This window comes from Dermacentor silvarum, chromosome 6 (genome assembly GCF_013339745.2).
Source record: "Dermacentor silvarum isolate Dsil-2018 chromosome 6, BIME_Dsil_1.4, whole genome shotgun sequence".
In the NCBI taxonomy this organism is placed as follows: domain Eukaryota; kingdom Metazoa; phylum Arthropoda; class Arachnida; order Ixodida; family Ixodidae; genus Dermacentor; species Dermacentor silvarum.
This window is the reverse complement of record NC_051159.1, coordinates 137,310,564-137,331,043: the sequence shown is the minus strand read 5'-3', so window position 1 is coordinate 137,331,043 and position 20,480 is coordinate 137,310,564. Positions and strand designations below refer to the sequence as shown.

Below are 20,480 nucleotides of genomic sequence, written 5' to 3'. Positions count from 1 at the left end.
TGTCGACGTAGCTGCGATTAGCATTCTATCAAGTAATGACAGACCGTATTGCCGAATTCATCACTTCTGTGTAGCCGAATTCTTCAATTTTCCGTTACCGCCACGCTCTTCACTTCTCTGTCGCTCAATGCTCCTGGCTCAATACACACTTTGGTGCCATTCTGTTACCTTCATTTCTTTCTCTGCACTCGGCTGCTGTCTATGTACATTTTTTCACTTCTCTTTAGCTGATTCATTCAATTTTGTGTTGCCAACTTCTTCACATCTTGCCTCTTGTAGTGCTTGTTTATCCGGACACCTACCCAGCGACGCTTGCCCAGTTGCATGTATTTGGTAGCCCAAGCCGTCTGTTCGGGCACACCTGTTGGCACATGCCGAGTCACAGATGCCTAATCGCCAAAGTTTTCTATTCCCAAGATGTCTACTTGGGCACAGAGACAGTGGCCCAAGTTACTGTGAAAGAGGTTAGACACGCACGGACATAGCGAAAAGTGCGTGAAGTTACGAAAGAATCCTATTTAGATGAAAAAAACTACAATTTCGACGGTAGATGGAAAGCAACATGTTTTTGGCAATGTCTGTCACACTCGGAGACTTATCCAGCCGGCTCCTTACCTATTTCTTTCTCTCTCTCTGTGTATGCATGTTTTCCTATCAAATAACACGTTCTCGTCAATATCTGTCACACTCCGATCTGTATTTGTATCTCCAACCTACTTCCATGATTCAAATAAGCTTTTGATATTGCTAGGACTGTGCGATCACTGCTACGCGTGATAAGAAATACGTGGCTATAATCGGTTATTTCATTTCGCTGCGTGTGCTCGGGCTCGTAGTGTAAAACGTCATCCAGGTTTCGAGATAGATAAGTAAAAAAGATAGAATAACCGCGAGTAGACCGGGCCGGAATGTCTGGTACCACATAGGGGGGGGGGGGGGGGGGGGCAGTCTCTAACTGATAGCGGTCTTCATTGCATGCCCCCAGACACCTTAAAGCTCTGCACATACGCTTTAGAGAACTGGGTTCAAGGTTTAAGGGCTTTGTAATGTTGCTAATCACGAGCAGCAGTTCGATCAAAATTGTACGAATCTCTCTGCCTTGCGGTAAATCAAGATAATAGTAGCTATAGCTGAGTAGAGCGTGGTAACAAGACTTGCAGATGTTCCAGATTTTCTCTAGTCTTTGTAAACCAAACGAAATATAGTTATTTTCTAACTGTAAAAGTAAGCATTCTATATTATAATTTACAAGAATTCTTTCTTGCCTCTTTCGCGTCCCAGAAGCTTCTCTTATGAAAACGTAATAAAAGCTGTTCCGCGTTCTTTCACACCAGACCATGTTACTTATTATGAGAAACGATAATAAAATATGAGAAACAGGGCGGAAGAGAGTTCATAGCGGTCTTTCTCTCGCTCCAATTTATTCATTGTGGGCTCGTCAATCTAACAGCCTTAGTACGCCTCGCTTTGTCTCTCTTTACGTGAAAGAAAGGCCTGCGTCAAAATATAAGCGCCAGACCTCACTTTTGTTTCCATCTTTCGCATATTGTATCGGCATGAAAAGGAAACAGTGTAGAATACACCTCCTTTTGAAACGGTTGCTCCATTGTTCCTGTACAGCGGTTCGAGGAACAAAAAAAAAAAAAAAAGCGCTAGCATGAAGGGCCACAGCTCATATACACGGCCTCTTTTCCTAATCTCCTCCTCCTGATTTCCCTCAGTATAGGAGCAGCCGAAGAGAGACGATCAGGGTAAAAATGCTTGGGGAAGAAAAGAGGTTGAGAGAAGGGCTAGAGACCGTGGCATAAAACGAACAGCATTATGCGCGAGGCACAAAAACCGCCGCTTCGATGTCTCCACTCGGCAATCGTGGTCCCCGTGGGGCGCAGACCTTTTCTTCTTAGCAGAAAGCGAAGGCCTCCCTACGTCGCTATAAGTGCTGTGGCCGCTGTCACCACCAACTCCACCGCAGCGATTTTCAGCGGCACCGGAAAATGTTTCGCTCCCGGTCCGCCACTTCACTTTCTTCCTCTCTTCCCGTCTTTCCCTCCTTATTTGATCCCTGGGGCGGCAATGAAAGAAAGCGAAAGTAGGGAAGCGGCAGCAAGGGAATGCATCTGATATACGTAGTTTCATCTTCCTTCAGTCACCCCTTTACCCTCCTACACCCTTTCTCCATCCGCCATCGCCACGTATGGCCTTCTGATTCCCTTAAATGATATTAAACAAAAAAAAACGGGAGAAAACATTCCTCCCTATTTTTCCTTCAAACTATGCTTCGCCCTTCGTTACGGTATCCAGAAGGCGGGGGAGAGAAAGGAATTTGTCCGACGAGGTCTCTACCATGCGAACTCCACTTCTTTCCTTCGTGGCCTCGTAGGGGGTAGAAGACAGGCAAAAGAGAGAGGACAAGGAAGAGGTACGTGACGATAAAACGGCGCCTTCGAAGGCGCGAACGGAGCTCATTTCCATGTTTTCGCGGCAGTATAATTTTGCTACTTTGGCGCCGGTCCCAGAGCGCGCGGCCTGCCCTTGGTGAGCAAGAACAGCTGTAGCAGATGTCCCTCCATAGCCCGACTTTGCAGCCGCCTTTCATAGAGGCGCGGCGGCGCTAGGAAGCCCATCTGCCTGACTCCGTTACTTCGCTCTTGTTATTCGCGAAAGGCAACGTGCGTCGGTGGTTTACTTCTTCTATTTTACGTTGCTGTCAACGTTGTTCTTGTTTTTCGCACGCAAAGGAGCCGCCATCGTCCACACGCTCGGCTATTCCCGCCTAATGACTGATTTGTGATGCAGTCAGGATGTGTAACGCAAGTGGCGACGCGTGCGCCTCCCGTAATCAGGCGTGTCGCAAAACACGACCTCTTTATTTGTTTTTTTTTTTTTTTTTTCACCGGAAGGCCAGGTCTCGCCTGAGACTGGAGCGTCTAAAGGTGGCACTACGGTTAGGTTCCCGTTTCCTTCTCCTTTCTTTTCTTTATCCTTCCTTTTTATTCACTACACGGGTCATTTGAAGCTTGCTATTCATTTTACTTACTTAAAGCTGGAAGCTTCACCTGTTTTCATTGTGCCAAACATCGAAGTACACTTTATTTTTTGAGAATCGAATTTCTCATAAACAGAGAGAAAGAGGGAGAAAGATAGAGTTAAACATGACGTTACAAACGACCCTTTGTTTCCTAGAGTTGGGCTGGCAAATTAAACAAGACAAAATTCATGCACCTCGGCAATTATAACAAATATTTTGCAGCCTGTCCGAGTAGCACATGCTCAAGAAAAGCCACTTCATTGCAGAAACAAATACCGGCCACGATGGGTTATTTACTACGTTCTGCTGCTGAGAACATGGTCACGTGTTCGGTTTCCGGCCGCGTTACAAAGAGGCGTTATGATGAGAGCGAGATGCAAGAGCGAGATGCAAGAGCACTATTTGGGTACACGTTAAAGAACCCCAAGGTGGTAATAATGAATCCAAAGCCCTTCATTACACAGTCTCATGACCTTCAGTGCTGCTTTCTAACATTAAACAGCAATAAACAATTATCGCGCTATTTGAGGAAGCGTCTTCGTTTCAATGGAGAGCTTCCGCACTGTTCTCGTTTATGATGACGCATTCGAATTGTCCAATAACTTGGCTTTAAGTAAGAAATGTCATCAAAAGCATAAATGCACTTTTTGTGAATACACACATCTTAATGTACGACGGGAAGATTTAGAAGCGGATGCATAAAATGCGCAATGATTACGGGCAAACTTCTTGCCCCGCCATCCTTTATCAACAGGCATGGAAAAGCGCATCTTTTGCGCTGATGATTTTGGAGATTGCATATTACTGGAATCGCTTGTTCAGGTATGCCCACACGATCTGTGGAACCATTTGGAATTTCCACCGCAACAATTTTCTGAATTCCGCAACTATCTAAAACAACATTTTCTTTTGTGTATTTAAGTCTGGGTGGCCCAAACTGAAAGAAACCATTCAAGGCCCTGTCGGGGAATAAAATATAGCCTCTTTGTTTTCTATGTCTGCTGGCAGAATGGTTGAAAGTACTATTTTTTCTAAGTATGTCTGGATATTCACATTGCTTATGTGGTTTTTATCATAGCCTGACGGCAGAGTGGGTGCTTACGGTCCTCCCTGTTTTCTTTTTTTTTTCCCCGGCTCGGCTGAAATTGCACGCCGGCAATCAATCAGCAGTTGTGACGGGGCCAGTAAATCAAAGCTTTTCGTAAACGATATTTCTTTTTCTCCATCCGCTGCCTACGTATTGCTGCTGTGGGTTCGATAAGATGACGCCAGTCGTTTAATCTGGCTCGATCGGCTTTAGATTAAGGCTCCACGTGATTTAATCTGGTTGAGGATTAAACGTCGTCTAATCTGACTCCAAAACACCTGAACAACGGAGAAATAATTTTATTAGCTACTTATTACAGATGAATGCTCTTCTCTGAAACATTATAATATAGCTCCTCGCGTTGTAGATGACGTAGATCCTTGGGATATGCTGGCTCGCGTTGTTGCTGTTGCTGTCATCGTCATCGTCGCCATTGTTGGGGTCGTCGCTGTTGTTGTTGTTGTTTATTCCTTGCTATTTATTGGAGTGATTTAGTTGCTTGAGTGCGGCGACGATGTCTTCCGTATTGTATTCTTGCTTTTTTTGTTCGGTACTCTAATATTGCAAGTCAGTTCAATATATGCAGTTAAGTAGGGCCTACATCACTCTGACGATTTTGCTTCTGTCTTTTTTTTTTTGCATGTGCTTTATTTCTTCCATTAACATCAACGCGTACCTCTCCCCCACACAGCAGACCGAATGTTTTTTCGGTTAACCTTCGCACCTTTCCCATGTCATTTTTATCTATCTATCTATCTATCTATCTATCTATCTATCTATCTATCTATCTATCTATCTATCTATCTATCTATCTATCTATCTATCTATCTATCTATCTATCTTGTCTATCTATCTCGAAGTTCATCTAAGTTTGATGAACTTCGTCATCATCAAACTTACGACGCTTCATGCCACATCCCGAAAAGCCTGCCATGAGGAACTACACCTGTAGTGTGAGTGAGGCTCCCATTAAACAACCTTTTTGCGCTCACTCTAAATCTAACGCCCTCTAACGCAGCGTCTACCATCGCCCAGTTGCCCGAACAGATGGAGTATGTATATGCCATCAGCCGTTTTATGTAGACGGGCTTCGGACACATATCTGCGGTGCAAACTACAAAAAAAATTCAAGGGCACCTAAGCACTTTTTATGAGTTGTGAATGCAAAAGCGTTTATGTCCGACTGAACGCCGCTGATAGGTCCCCCGAGTTTTGCTCTGCGAGTAATGTACGTGCTGCCCGAACCAGCAAGCAGCAGCAGGCTGCGGTGCGAACGCCGCCGCATGCCATCAAAGCGGCGATGCCCTCTCCGCTCACGCAACACCTGGCACTCTACTGAAGCAGCAGGTGTTCCCTTTTGCCTACGCTTCGCCGTGCTGCCTCAGAGGTTGCAGAATTAAGCGTCATTTCCTTCTTTAGATCATTATCGTCACATTTCGCCCGCTCTGCTCCGTCGAGGCGCACTGGTGCCGTGGTGTCGCAGCCAATGGTTTTTTAGGTGCCGTTTCGCTGCTACAGATGCCGGACGCCGGCTTTTTCGCTCAATGAGCCATTAAGCCATTTGACTCATTTTTGCTCAATGAGACATTTGGCTCAAGTGAGCCAAATGGCTCATTGAGCGAAAAGGCCGGCGCCCGGCGTCTGTAGCAGCGAAACGGCACCTAAATTCCCATTGACTACATACTGACGCTTTCGCATCAATATCTAAGCAAGGCATTTAAGAGGCAGTGGTGCCTCGTTGGGAATTGGAACCAATGTCTTTCATAACAGTTTATGGTGCATTGACTGTCCAGAACACGCTGGAATTTCGTGTAAAGACCGGTTCACGAGATCTCCGTGCTATTGCATCGCACCATTATAATCTGTATTCGTATTCAGTTCGCATATAGACAGAACACACATGCCTTCAATCTGCTGGTGCTTTCACCAATGAAAAATGCACGTTACTCACTCAGGCTCGGTTCATTAGCCCTGATATACCTGTACTATAATGCTAGATCTCAATGCTTCAATTCTTTACAAAGCTCTTGTTCTTTGTCCCGCTATTCGTCATGATTCTGCCTCACTAAACATGACGAACTTGAAGTAGTGGTTTCAGATATTTTTATTTTGCGTCACTTTACATAACGGCGGGATAGTACGAAAAAAATGTCGCTAATTGTAATTCAAGAGCTACGAGGCAAGTTTAATTAGGAAAAAGGAAATATGGTGTTACCTCCATTTGCAAAAAATCACCCATTACAATATTGTGCATCTCCACAAAATGCCCAATGAAGACAGAAAAGAAATCATCAGAAAGGCAACAATTTTTTTATAAATACTGGGAGGCTCTTCTCCATCTTATGGCATTTTATATTGTCCGGAATCATGAGATAGACAGCGATGCAAATCAGGAAATGGAATGGGACGTGTTGAAAAGCACGGGCCAGGAGATTACAAATGACGACCGCTGGTCTGGGTTGAGGGATTTAGTTATGGGTTCATACTTTCTGTGTACTGCACCAATTTAAAAACCTTTTAAAGAATTGCGTTTGTATCTGACTTTGAAATGTTGTTCTTGTCTTTCTTTGCTTTCTTTTTCAGCTGGAAGCCGTGGTATGATCACAGCTTGGCCTATAATCGGAGCGCTCCTTGGTCTCATTGTGACATTGCTGATCGCGGCAGTTGTGATCGTCGTCTATGTCAAGTACAAATACCTGAAGAGGAAGAGAGGTTTGTTTTAACGTGTTTCACGATATTTTCGTGTAGACTAAAATATTCAGGTGAGAGAAAACATGATTCAAGGACTTGAGGGACCATGTGAGACAGTTGTCCACGACTTTCGGAGTTTTCAAGGGACTCGCCCACAGCCCGAAGTGGAAAGGCATGGTCGTCTAAAAAAAGCAATAACAAAAGACCGTTCTTTAGTAATATGGTCTGGTTTCGTTTTTCACGTGTAATTTTCGTATATAGTAAATGAAGACCCAGTTCTAGTTTCGGTTATCTTGCTTGACCCGAATATATCAATCTCTACAGTAATTCACGAAAGCCATCTATATCTGCGGTGAAAGCAACACTTCTTCACGGTGGGATGCGGTTCTACGCAGCCCCAACCTCGAAGAACAGTTATGGGCTGTCCAACGGGCCCGCGACGCGGCGGAGAGGCTCGGCCTTTCTGTCCCGACGTGGGAGCGGCACGCTGCGCGCTAGCACGCGCCTTAAAGGACACTAATAAAGTTCTTCATCCATCCATCTATATCTGCTTACCGTAGAGATGAGTAATAGGGCCCGCCTTATTAGTAAAGAAACTAAATTTTCCCTGCGTCATTTGCCATGTAGGCCGTATTCCAGGAAATTTTCACTTTTGTCCAATTTTATCCAGTTTTCATACGGCGTTTCTTTTATTCTCTCTTTGGTTGGGGTGCCACTATCCAATAAGTAGGAGTTCAATAATATCTTGTGACTTCACTGATTGGCGTCAACCTTTGTAAGTATACTGCGGTGTGTGTTGCACAGTACCTATCCTATTGTTTCAAAGATTTATTCTGGTCAAAATTATAGTCATTTTACACCAATCGTTTGAAACATCCTGGGAGGTACATATTTTATGAAGTTACCAAGACATGAAACGTTTCTTGCGATTCCGAAATTTAAACCACATGTTTCTTTAATTTCATCTCAACCTCATCCACCCTCACACCCTAAATCCTTCCAAACTTTCGTCCTCATTTAACTATTTATTATTTTGCACTCAGTGTGAACGTAGGAACTGCACACATTTCTTGTTCACGCTTTTTTCAACACGTTTATGACGGACTCAAAAAATCTTAACCCCGCCTTTTGAAAAAGCTATTGGCGAAGCCGCAGTGCACACTTGCCGATTTCGTCAAGAGAACAACTCGCCGTTCATATTTACCACAATGACCAAAGCTCAGGTTGCGTCACCTATCCTAAACTAAACTTCGTATGTTGTGTATTCCTGACGCGTTCCTTCCTTCTCGCAACTCGAGAAAAAAAATGTTCAGCTTCTTTTTGTTTATTTTCATTATCGATCAGTTTCGTCTCACGCCTCCATTTTATCCGCTCCCGGAAAGCATTTCTTCATGGCTAATTAGTATTCGCTCTTCCGCGACCCTAGTTGTAGCACTGATGCATCTTTATGCCGTAATTAATATTGAATTAGTGGCTCACGTAAGAGATTAGTCAGAGATGGTTATTCATTCCTGCTCTTTTCCCTTTTCTGCCTTCTTCTGTCAGACACGTACAGCGAACCTGGCGACGAAAAGTAAGTAGCCGCAACAACGTGCTTGCTTTCGTCTGAGCAGCTTGCTCAATAATTGATAGCATATATACACCGAACTACGCATATGAAATTGTGCTTCTTCAAAAGTAGTTTTACATTGCGTCATAAAGTTGCACTCGAATCGCGGGTAGCTTGTCGTGTTTGAGCCACGTGATTTCAGGACGTTTTCTTTTTTTTTAGAAACCACGTGTAGGAACAAGTTATTCCTTTAAACTTAGAATACCGGGAGAAACAGTCTCGCTAACCCTCATAAAAGGAAAATTAAGCACTGCCCTATCTCTTTTCCTAATTGCGCACAATGTAGGTGATTTATCTATTTATGCGTGACACAGGAAGAGCCGCTAAAGTGAGAATGACAATTATTGACATGACATGACAACAAATATTTAACGTTCATTTTGTACTTTCTTCGTCATGATCTTCTTGCTACATAACAAACGTTGCACGCGGACGCTTTTATCCAGTTTTTATTGAGCTTAATGAGAACTGTGCATGTCAAATTTAGACCCGAATGCATGCGATACGGTGCTGCAAAAACTGCAATAAATATTTTTGCTAGCTGTGTGACTACGTCAAATAACCTTACTTTCAAGGTCCAACACGCTTCTTAAGAAAGACGCTGATGAATTTGCTGACGTTGAAGAGAAGGGACCCGACATTATACCAGACACGCCACTCTGCCAAGTTACATACAAATGTAAGTATTTAATTGTTGTAAGAAAAAGTAAGTGATTCAGCATTTCACTCACGCATTACGTTGCTTCGAGACGTTTTACGTGGACAACTGCATGACTTTAATGCTCCAGGGGATTTTGTTAAAGTTAGGGACGCTGTCAGCTAACTCGCGAGCTTTTTTACAAGACTACTTTGTATGAGTTCTGAGTGATTGATTGAAATAATAAAATAATATTTGAAATATATATATAAATAAATATTTGATTGATTGATTGATTGATTCGGTAATTGTCTTCTTCTGGCTTTCTAGCTTTTCCAATGAATGCCCGAATAGTTACCCGCCAGCTGAGCGTTTGGTCTGATGCACTCACTTTTATCCTATGCAGAAATTTGCAAGCATAAATGCAAAAAAGAGGAAAATGAGTCAAGCTTACTACCAGTCTTACGGTGACCCTTTTTTTACCGTCTACAGAATTCATGATACTGCAAATCAAGGTGTTTTATGAAATCTTTGATCTAGTGTGAAAGAAAAGACCAGAAATCTGCTGGAGTATGACATGGTTTACATTACAGAAAACGTCAAGACTAGCTTGTAATCAAGAAAATTAATTGAGCAACAATATCGCTTGCGTCGGCGCGTCCGGCATGTATGGCACAAAATAGGTAGCATAAAGGAAAAACTGTAGCCGAATTATGCGCCTGGATAACACTGCGACTAAACAAAGGCCCAAAGTTTTGTACTGAACGCGTATCCTGAGAATGAAAATGCTCTTTACTGCATAGAATAAGTGTAAGATTGTTCCGCGATGTGGTCCTTCGCGCATCCTAAAGAGGTTTTTTTGAGCATCCACCTGCGTAGCCCATTTTGAGCTGGCGACTTCACTTTTCTCTTGCAGCATATGGTTGCGATCAAGATGAAAAAGCAGAGTACGCAAAAGAACCTGTAACAAACTACTACACTCTTCCTGCTTCGACAAGGAAGGCTGGCGCGGCCGAGTTTTCATGGAGAAACCACTGTACAAATAAGGTAAAATTTCCTGCATAAATTCTAACATCTGACATTTTTATTGATTTCTTTTTGGTCTGTTCGAAAGTGCAGCTGGACAACGTGATGAAGGCATGTGCACGATGGGAAAAAGATATCCCTTTTTTAGTTTACTTTTGCTTATTTGCATGTAGGCTCTCTGTGTTTCGTCAATTTATGTATCGGAACCTGGAGGGAACAACTCTAAAAACAGGACCGAAACGACAGTAGACAAACACTTAGTCCCGTTTTCAGCGCTTGTACCCTTCAAGTTCCGAAATGTACCGACCAGTTCAAGTCAACACGCCTCTGCAGTTCAGTTTATATTGTTGTTCTTCATTTTAGTGGACCATGCACCAAAAAAAAACACCATAATGTGTAAGTTTAAAATATGAACATACGTTTAACCATGCTTTAAGTAGTTCGCATGCACAGCGCACTACTTAGCTAACTGACTAGCGTATGATCTACTGACAAAATGCGCCTCTTTTTTTTCATGTCAAGAAATGGCCCACTATATAAGGAAGCGGCATAGGGACTTACAATAATTTGCTCTCAAAAGTTTTCGAACCGTTATCAAAATTGGTCCATGCGCGTCTGTGGTTTGTATACGCAGGGGGGCATGGTAAATCAGTGGTTAGGTTTAGGAAGTTGTCTGCGCTTATAGTATAAAAACACGCGAACAAGGGTTGATCATGCACCGCTATCTCTTTGTAGCCCAATATTTACGAGGTTTGTTTGTAAATTTTGGATGAAAGAGTACCCAGACGTAGTTCAACGCGAACACTTTTCTGTACTTGATCTCGCCAATTCTGTGCAGTGCAGCCGAGGTTAAGGATCGGTTAAACCAAACATTTACGAGAGCAGGCCGCGTCTACCAGAAGATGGAGGAGGACGCTTGCGTTATTCGCTACTAACCTACCCTGACGCTTCTATTCAGTCGGCGTCAAACGGAGGATGAGAGAAACGGACAATGGGGTAGCCGTTCTTTTGGTTATCTTTTCAGATTCGCTGACGTGACCTATCCCTGCTTTCACTGCTATCACGGAGTTGGTGAGACAGAACATAGTTCAACTTGAACTTCATTGATATTGGCTTCTACATTCTGCGAGGACCGCATTACAAGCGCAGAGTACAGTTATCGTGTAGCACACCGAGGAGCCTGATGAAGCTCCACGGTGTGCGTGTTTGGATACTATTAGCTCTGCAGCCCTAACGTGTATGTGAAAAGCTGGCGAAGAAACAGACTACCTTCACAAAATAATAAGTGTTGAACAGAAATGTGTACAGTATGTCATCAAGGAAGTATTTCTATTTGACACCAGTGCACTTGTTCATTTCACACAGGAGGCGGCGACGTAAGCGGCCTCATTTGCCAATTTTACCAGGCCATGTAATTAGTTATTACTTAGCATGTGTAGTTGGTCAGTTAGTTATTTAGTTAGTTGTAATTACCTTTTATGTTATCCTAATCTTCCAATATCTTCCGCCTTAAAATTATGTTACAATGGCAAATCAAACTGTGCCAGGGTTTAAGGGTATGTGCATTATGCCTATTACATTTACCGCGCGGGTCTACTCTTGTTCGCAGGAGGACCAGCCATTGGAAGCTGTGGGTGTCGAACTGCCGTTTCCAACTGCTGCACGCCGACTGGGTCCCGTGGGTTCCACTTCGAGCTTGCCTCGGCCGCAGCGATTTTACCTGGACCAGCTGTCCCCGGACGGCAGCGCCCCGGCCCACGTAGATTTCACGCGCAGCGGTGTGCTGAGACCACTTGCGTCTGCGCACAGACTGCCGCGTCGCTCCCGCAGTAACTTGGAGGACTTCGGGTCTGTGCTCTCCAACGACTCGCTCGAGAGCACAGTGTGAAAGGGAGGGCGGAGTGTTCGCAGCGTCTTCAGCCCCGGCTCCCCGAGGATGCTGAATGAGCCGAGTACGATAGTTGTTTGAAACTTCCACGTTGTCCTTCTTTGTAACCACTCTGTCTGTAAGGAAGGCAAAAATTTTAAAATTGCAATAATTAGACGCAAAAACAATGAGAGAAGCGAAAGCCTTAGAAAAGAGAAAGAGCATGTGGCCAGTGGTAGACATGTAATCGAACTTAATAAAGCGTCTTTCAACAAGGGGGGAACAAAAAAAAAAGGGGGGGGGGGGGGACACCAGGAATGATTTTAACTTGAAATAAAGAGAAAATGAAGATGTGGACTGGTAAGCATAGCCTTCCTGTTAATATATTGGGAAGTAATTTTAATTTTATAGTAATGTAGTAATGTTTTAGGCCTTTCTTTTTCAACGCGACAGAATGACGCGAGACCTTGTTGGATCTTTGGTTTTTCCTTTCCAAAGTTATTTTATACCAGAGGGGCTTCTCCCGGACGAACTTTTCAAATTGACTTCCAAACTTTCCTTATTAGCTTTTTTTTATAAGTACTGACTTTTGACAAAATTCTACTGTAGATGGGGATTTCGTCAAATTCACCATCAATGTAGTATATCATCTAATATCTATGGTGAGAGGTTGCGGTGTGCTTCTACATTATTAAGTCTTCTCTCGGTGGTGAGTTTTTCATTAGTTATTGACTCAAGAAGAAAACCGGAAACTCCCTTCAACTGGCCCAATTCACTATCTTTATTCAAGAAGCAACCTTTAATAATTTCACGCATGTCTTCGTTCTATTACGCTCAGCGAACACTCACTATGCTGAAAAAGCGTAAACGCACAATGTGCCTTGCGTGTAAATGGACGAAACATTCACAGGTCTACAAAAATGTCTTCGGTTCCTACACAATTTTCTGTTGTTGCAGGAAACCAAGATTCTCCGAAGAATGTGCCTGTGCCAAGTGTACTCATACCAGGACGAAACAATGGCACGTCCCACACCACTGCTGTAGAAATGAACATGAACAAATGAGGCTGGTTTTTCGCTTAGCGAACACGTCGGGCAGTGTCGCGAAATGTGATTGTTTAGCGTTCTCACGCATTGTGTGGATTAGACTGCGCCACCCCAACGTGCTTCCCTATGATTCCTTCTTCAATGAGTGAACAGTACAGACGAATATCAAGCAGCGCCCACTTTCTCCGTCAAGTTGGTGTCCCTCGTAAGAAAACATCGTATGTGCTCAGATCGTCGTCATCGCTGTTGTTATTTTTGCTTCCTTGAAGAGAACAAGGTGGGCTTGGATCCTTTGGACCTTTCCGTACAAGCACAAGTCTTCGACAGGATTGTTCAACATTGGACGAACTGCAGCGCGCGTGGGTGTCACTACTTTCCCAATGTAGGCCTCCGAGGAAAAGCTGTTTACCATGGTTATCTGATCGTGCGCAAGAATCGCCGAGAAGTAGTCATACTGTCGTTGCCATGTGAACTGCAGCGCTCAACAGTTTGAGTGCCACCCAGACCTTCGGTGTTGTTTGAGTATTCCCAGCAAGTGCCGCATTGTGATACACCTAGCGCGATGTCTCTCGAGTGCTTTACCTCGTGCGGAAAAGTTACAGCGGTGAATAAAGTGGTTTTATAACTTTTGGCGCTGAGCCTAAATGACGTGTCCTGCGCCTATAAAAGGCCGCCCTCCCGTATACCAAACAAGCTTGTTATGTAAGAACTCTCGATCAGCCAGCACAAGCCGGAGGAGAACATGCTTTTGAAAACCCGGCCGACGAACTACATATTAACCCCCCCCCCCCCCTGCTCCCACCGCTTCGTCTTCATTATTACTGTTATTACTCTAACCATTGAAACATTAAGCGCACACATGCATAAAGAGAAGCAGGCTCACAAATGTCTCCTCAAAGGTACACCATGCCCACCCGCTTGAAGAGAGCGAAAGGCTTGAGCACTTCGTGTTAGAACACACTAGAGCGACAGGCCTAAAAACTTGAAGTTAGATTGCCCAACTTTAAACAATTGACGCTCTGTGCCACTGAGTCCAGTGACTCGATCTTGTTCAAACTGAGCTCAATGAGAGAGAAAGATCAGACCAAAGTAGAGACAGGGATCTGAACTAGAGGGTATCTCTGATAAGCTACGCTGGACTGGGGAAGGCAGAAAGGGGCAGTAAAGGATTAAAGGAAAAGAAGGGAAAAAGTGTTTTATTTCCCGAAGGTCGTGCTTCAACTCGATACGAGGCTCATGAAGCTATGCAAGAATTATCCTCAACCGGAGGGCTAGACTCTCGTCTGTAGTACTCGTACAGTGCGTGTGATGTGTTTGGTATGCCTTCCTAATTCTGTAGCCTTTACTCATTGCCTTCAGCGGGATATTATGACGATACAGTCAGAATAAAACGCTTCCTTTTTGTCAAAAAGCTTCATCCCCAAAAGCGAGTAAATGAGCTAATTCTTAAAGCATCAATTGTGTCTTCTAACAGTCCTATGCCAAAATTTTATGAAGTCAACGTGTACACTATTATATGGTGTACTGAAATTTATGATCGACTGTGCCATAAATACGACAGCAACGTTCGAAAAATTTGTAAATTGTCCTCTCGAAACGACCACTTATTTTATAAACTTTTTATTGTAGCAGTGGTTTTATACGTGTAAATGCAGTCTAAGAAATTGGTTACACACTTTTGTAGCGTTAGGAGTGCGATAGTTTTCGGACGCGTTCACGCACCGCACATCCATGAAGAACACGTGTGCTCCCAAGACCAAGTTGTGCGAAATTTAGAGAAAAGCTTGTTCTCTTGCATGAGTTGGAAACAACCATCCAGCAGTTTGAACCCTGCGGGAACTTTTCGTTCTCTAGTTTTAGTTTTTTTTAGCAACCTTAGCATGTTTAGTATGAAACAAAACAAAAAATGAATACAGTCATTCAATGCTTAATTACTGTTCACGGTATACTTCTTTCAGCTATGCAAGGACGTTGAAGCAGGAAAACTGACTCACTGCAATTTTTTTTATTCACTGAAGATAGTTAAACCCCACAATTTATTTATTTGTACACTGTGGGGGTTAAAGTCCCAGGAACATTACAGTGGGTTAAGAGAAACACTTGTCTTCGTCAGGGCCCTGACGCAGACAAGTCTTCTTGTCAAAACGTTGACTCCAGAAACAGCCCATCTTGGACCATTCTTGATCATTTCAAATCGCTATCTTCCTGTAAACCTACAGGTTCACAGGAACCAGAAGAAAATGCAGTAAAGAACCAGGAGTAAGGTCATTACTGCTGTACTGCATGTATTACTTGCATGTACTGCTTTCCAATGGAGGGCGCCGTGGATAGTGCGGTGACTGCTCTTGCCCGAAAGCTGCATAATATTTTACATGGCAGGAAAGCCTATTAGAGTAGGCCAAGAATTTCTGCCCTGAATTTCAGGTGAAAGCTGCGTTTTCTAAATTTCTTTCCATTAACATTGAGGCTTCTTAGCAAACTGTATTCATCTTCTCTGTCGTCTACCATGCGCCGTTTGCGGTACCTCTCCCGTAATGCAACACCAGCTAGCCCATCAGACAGTTCTTGAGCTTTTCAATATTACATAATTGAGGACTCGGGAGCTTGTAACTGTTTGCTGTATTTAGGGTAATGAGCTGAAAAAAAATCGGGGGAGTCTGAAAAGTGTTATTTTGTTTGTACTTTAAAGCTCAGTGGCAGTCGTACAGAAAGCCGGCAAGCACGTGATAGGCGGAAGTGTATCTGTTATTCTAAACTGAAGCACTCCTACAGGATCGAGTCTGCTCACAGCACGCCTATAGTGCCGGGCACAAACGTGGGCGGAAACCAAATCCTGACGTACATATCGGATGTCCAGCGCACGTTCTGATTCAGTAGCGGTCAAGTTTTACTGAGCGCGTTGACGAAGGCGTCTGACTATAGTTAACTGCAGACTGTTCAACTCTTGAAACTCGCGGCGCGGTACGCGTGCTGTGTTGTTTCCGCTTGCCTAATGGAAAACGGGGCCGTCGAGTTCGCTGCACAGCTTCTGCCATAGAAAAGCAACGCGAACAAAGCAGCGGCAGCAGCGATCGCTGTTCGAGCGAGCGGCCCTGAGTCCCACCCCCGCCCTTTTTCGTCGCGCGCCTATTTCGATTTGCTCCAATTAGGCTGCCTCGCGGTATATTCCAAGAATGTTTGCTGTTTTACTTGCCAGACCTGGCATGAGGTTATGAGTAACACCATAGTGTATGATTCCGAAATAATTTTGACAACCCGTTGTCCTTTGTGGTGCACATATAGGTCCAAATACACGAGCGTTTTTGCATCTCGCCTCCATCGAAATGCGGCCGCCATGGATGGGAATTTAACCTGCGACGTTGGACCCAAGCTGCGGAACCTAATAACCCCTGAGCCACCGTCGGCAGATCACAAGCCAAGCTTATTAGGATATTAAAGCTTATTCATAAATTGACGGTCTCTGGGTTTAAAGCTACCGTACATCAGAAAACAAATGTCTATTAGAGTACTAGACAATTTATTGCCCCTAAGTATCTTCTGCATGGCTACTGGCATCGCGTATTCAAGAGACGTTCAAAAAACGTTTAGCAGTTCAGCCCTGTAAAGTTTCAGTGGCACCAAAATCCAGTAGATTGAGATCTACAATGTTTCTCAAACAATAACTGTAGTTGCGGAGCTCTACAGTCAAACTAAACGCCTTTCAATAAGCACCCGGCGACAGATCCTGTCCCGCGATCGCGGTTGCGAAATTTTGACAAACAACTGGGCATACTGTTATCATAATAGCAGATCATGGATAGGTATTTCTGAGTGCCATTCGTATGAAAGCCACGAACAAAGGCTCTTCTTTCAGATGAATCAATAGCCACGTGTCACCGCCGTGCCAGTGGTCAAGCTGGCTTGAAGGCGCATTTCCGTCGAACCTTTTAAAATAAACATTCAAAAACGCGCAGAAGCACAGTATCTTCATATTGCCTAAAAGAACACTGTAAGTATTCTAAAAAACATTTGGTGATATTTTGTACTCTATGAAGAGAAAAAGGAAGGCGATGCAAAGGCCCGGACGCGTATTTCCATTTGCTAGTAGGTACAGCGTTCGACCGCTGGCGCCACGCTGCGCCGCTCGCGCGTACCATGTTTCGAGCCGCCGCCGTTGGAACGGAGGAGGCGTTGACGGAGAAAACGCTGGGCTGGTGGTGACTTAGCCTGCTGTTGGGATCGGTGGTATTATAAACGCATCACTGCTTTGATGATCCAAATATAATCTCACTATCAGGGAGGGAGCAGTCTACCTGACTGGAGCAGTATTTTTTTATTTGGGGTGTTGCTACGCTGCGCTCCGCTACGCTGCGTTCCGCAACGACCGCCGCTTCGCGTCGGCGCCCGGCACCACGGCTGCCGCCGTGGCGCCGGGGTTCAAGCGACCGCGCTGGCAAACAGTGAGAGAAAAAAAAGAGAAAAGCGTGATATTAAAAAAAATAGCCAGAGCGGGTTTCGAACCCGCGTACGCAAGATCCAGTAGCGAGCGCCGTAACCACTCAGCCATACAGCCACGCTTCCAAGGGTTGCATTCGTGCAAACCATATCATTGCGTTCGAGCGCCCTCGGTGAACGGAACCACCTAGAAACGCGGTACGTGCGAGCGGCGCAGCGTGGCGCCAGCGGTCAAACGCTGTACCTACTAGCAAATGTAGTGTTGCGGCCCGGACGCTTTCAAAGGTAAAGAAATCCTTAGTGAACAAGACTAAGAGGCAAATGTTGGTACAAAGCAAAGCAACGTAGACTACCTGCACTAAAATTTGCCGCCAATCAAGTATTATGAAAAATTCTGGCAGATTTAAGTATTTCTAAAAGCACCACTAGAGATGTAGAATAAAACAGCCCCGAGTGCGTCAACAATATATATTTCATCAAACGTCGATAAGAAGGAGCAAAAATAGAGAGAGAGGAAGAAAAGACGCAAAAAAATATATGCAGATCCAAGGCACATATTGGAATCTACATGAAGCAAGCTTTCCTGAAGGGCTTAAGTAAATGCAGCAAATTTTGCCATTTCATTCCTGCGTCTTTGGCATAAAGGGAGCTGGCGCGCGCATATGTGCTCACGCACCCGTGCAATGCAATGCGACACACGCTGCGATCATTTCAAAGAACTAGTTGGCTTTGGCACTATAGAAGTATGCGTGCGATTGTGGTGTAATGGTTAGAGCATCAGGTGTGAGCTATTCGGAAAGATAGCCACAGCAGCCACGCCCAGGGAAGTCTGGGAGGGTTTACAAAGAAAGCTTCGCATTCAAGGATAGACAGACAAGCAGGCTCGCAAGTGAGACTTCATGTAAACCAAAACCCTATTTGCTGCAAACTAAATTTAATTAAATTCTGGGGGTTTACATGCCAGAACCACGATATGATTATGAGGCATGCGCCGCAAGGGAGGACTGTGGAATATTTCGACTACCTCGGGTTCTTTACCGAGCATACAATCCACGGTATTTGCATTTCGTCCACGCCAAAATGTGGCCGCCGTGGCCGGGATTTGATCCTGCGACGTCGTGCTTAGCAGCGGTAATGCCAAAGCCATTGGGGAACCACGCAGAGTGCAAACTAACACAGCTAAGAGTTCTCGTTAGGAACATAAAAAACACTGCTCCTTTTTTTTTGGCGCTGCTAATGTTCAATGAGCGCTTAGAGCACTGAGACGTTCAATGAGGAGCCAGAGAAGAGGAGGCCGTAAGGCCACCACAAGAGTCGAAGTGTCGCTATCTTCATTCGCAGTCCAACAGGCATCGTATTCGGGCATTATCCCTCCCCATTCGAGATGGTGTCTTCCCTGCGCAGCATGGGCACTTAGCCGCGTAAACGTCAGGCTAGCCCCGGTGGGGCTTCCGCGATACCTTTTTGCTTCTCAGTACAGCACGCCGTCTGCACCGACGAAGACGGTCTAGGCCCTAAATCGATCTGCTCCTCTTTCCACATCGGCTCCCCGGAAATCGCAAATCCACCACCGACGCCACTAAAGCCTTGAGCTGAAATATCGTTGTCGGCACGCATCAAACATACGACGAGAGCCCCGTTGTGGCAGAAGTTACACTTATCGGCAGCCAAAAGACGATGATTTACTTCTGCTCGGAATCCCGTATCAGCAAAACGATACGTCACACTGTCCTTGGGATCAAGGCTCCGTCGGTGGTGCGACCGCGGGGCCCTGCCTTGACTTCAATGCGTTGGCTGCTACAACGCCACGCAGTACTTATGTGTTGCAAGAGAAAATCTCCCTCCCTCTGCTCTAGTGGGGGGCGCCACAATCTGGTAGGCTCGGCTCTGCCTCAGCGGAGTGAGAGCAGCGCTTGTATAGTTTTGGCGGCTGCCACGTCTAACATTTCGGACTGTCTCCCGGGAAGCATGGTTGTTCACGGGCGCGGGCCTCCACTACCTGCAGTGATGTTTTAGCCCCTGGCCACAGTTAGAATATAGCTCGTGTCCTAGACCCCAGAATCCCGTTAGAAGACAGAAGAAAGCAAACACAACGAAGTGATGACTTCTGAAACTTTTTGCCGAATGTGTCAAATTTGCCGGCACATGTTCGTAAAGACGCACATGCGCAAATAAACCTGCAGATATGCCAAGCGGATGTAAATAGGCTGTATTATGGCAGCACACACCAGGCAGGTAACAAATTGAAGATTCGGAACAGAGCAAATTATTCTACATATAATTTTATTGCGACCCACATTTCCCACGTAGCACTCGGGCTTGAAACCAGCACTGAGGTAAATATAAAAGCTCTACGCAAATAAAGACAATAAACGTGGCACACGTTCCTCCTAGCGTGTGCTGACAGAGCTCTCAAGACTCGACCTACACTAGAACTCATAGGGAATATCTACAGTCAGGGAAAGCAGAGGCCAGTTCCCACAAAACATCCGCCACAATGCATCAGGTAATTGTGTTATTATGCTCCAAAGGATATATTCATGTTTGAAAGCGCAAATGGGGCCAAGGATTATTTCACTGGAACATAAATGAATAACTTGTTGAAAATGTGACAACCTGTTTTATTTGTAACCAGATTACCCTGAAAAACAAAATGAACAGCAGGAAGCCATTTTTAACTCATAGGTTTGCGGCCCTGACAACCGACCATCATATTTATTGGGTTAATAAATTTCGCCACACAGGTCTGCTATTGAAGAAAGCAATCTTCTTCAGTGATGTTGGCGTTGCGCAGGAATTGAATGCTTATCATGGGGATACTTTTGAAGAAGAAGCAAGCAGCTCCTACTTGGCCGATACTCAGGCGCTTCAGGCATACCCGTTGCAGTTCAAGCATCAGTGTGGTATCAATCCATTAATATCGGGCCACCTGTAAGTGTATTTTTTGTTTAGCTTCTTTCTGTGCTAAAGGCAGTTGTTGTTACCGTCTTCATTACAAGTGAACTCCTGAACTCTGGTGTCGCCTCCCTTTAAAGAGGCCTAGGGTACTCATTTA

General features: G+C 44.7%; 1 protein-coding gene across 1 annotated transcript in view; it reads left to right on the top strand.

Annotated features, from left to right (window-relative positions):
* LOC119456083 (hemicentin-1) overlaps window positions 1–13,613 on the top strand; it is a 131,925-nt gene extending 118,312 nt beyond the window's left edge. The window contains exons 9-14 of the mRNA XM_037717686.2: window positions 6,699–6,827; window positions 8,352–8,379; window positions 8,991–9,094; window positions 9,969–10,099; window positions 11,688–12,030; window positions 12,903–13,613. Coding sequence (XP_037573614.1) covers window positions 6,699–6,827; window positions 8,352–8,379; window positions 8,991–9,094; window positions 9,969–10,099; window positions 11,688–11,966 — 671 coding nt within the window. The 3' untranslated portion in view covers window positions 11,967–12,030; window positions 12,903–13,613. The remainder of the gene's footprint in view (window positions 1–6,698; window positions 6,828–8,351; window positions 8,380–8,990; window positions 9,095–9,968; window positions 10,100–11,687; window positions 12,031–12,902) is intronic.
* Window positions 13,614–20,480: the final 6,867 nt, after the last annotated feature.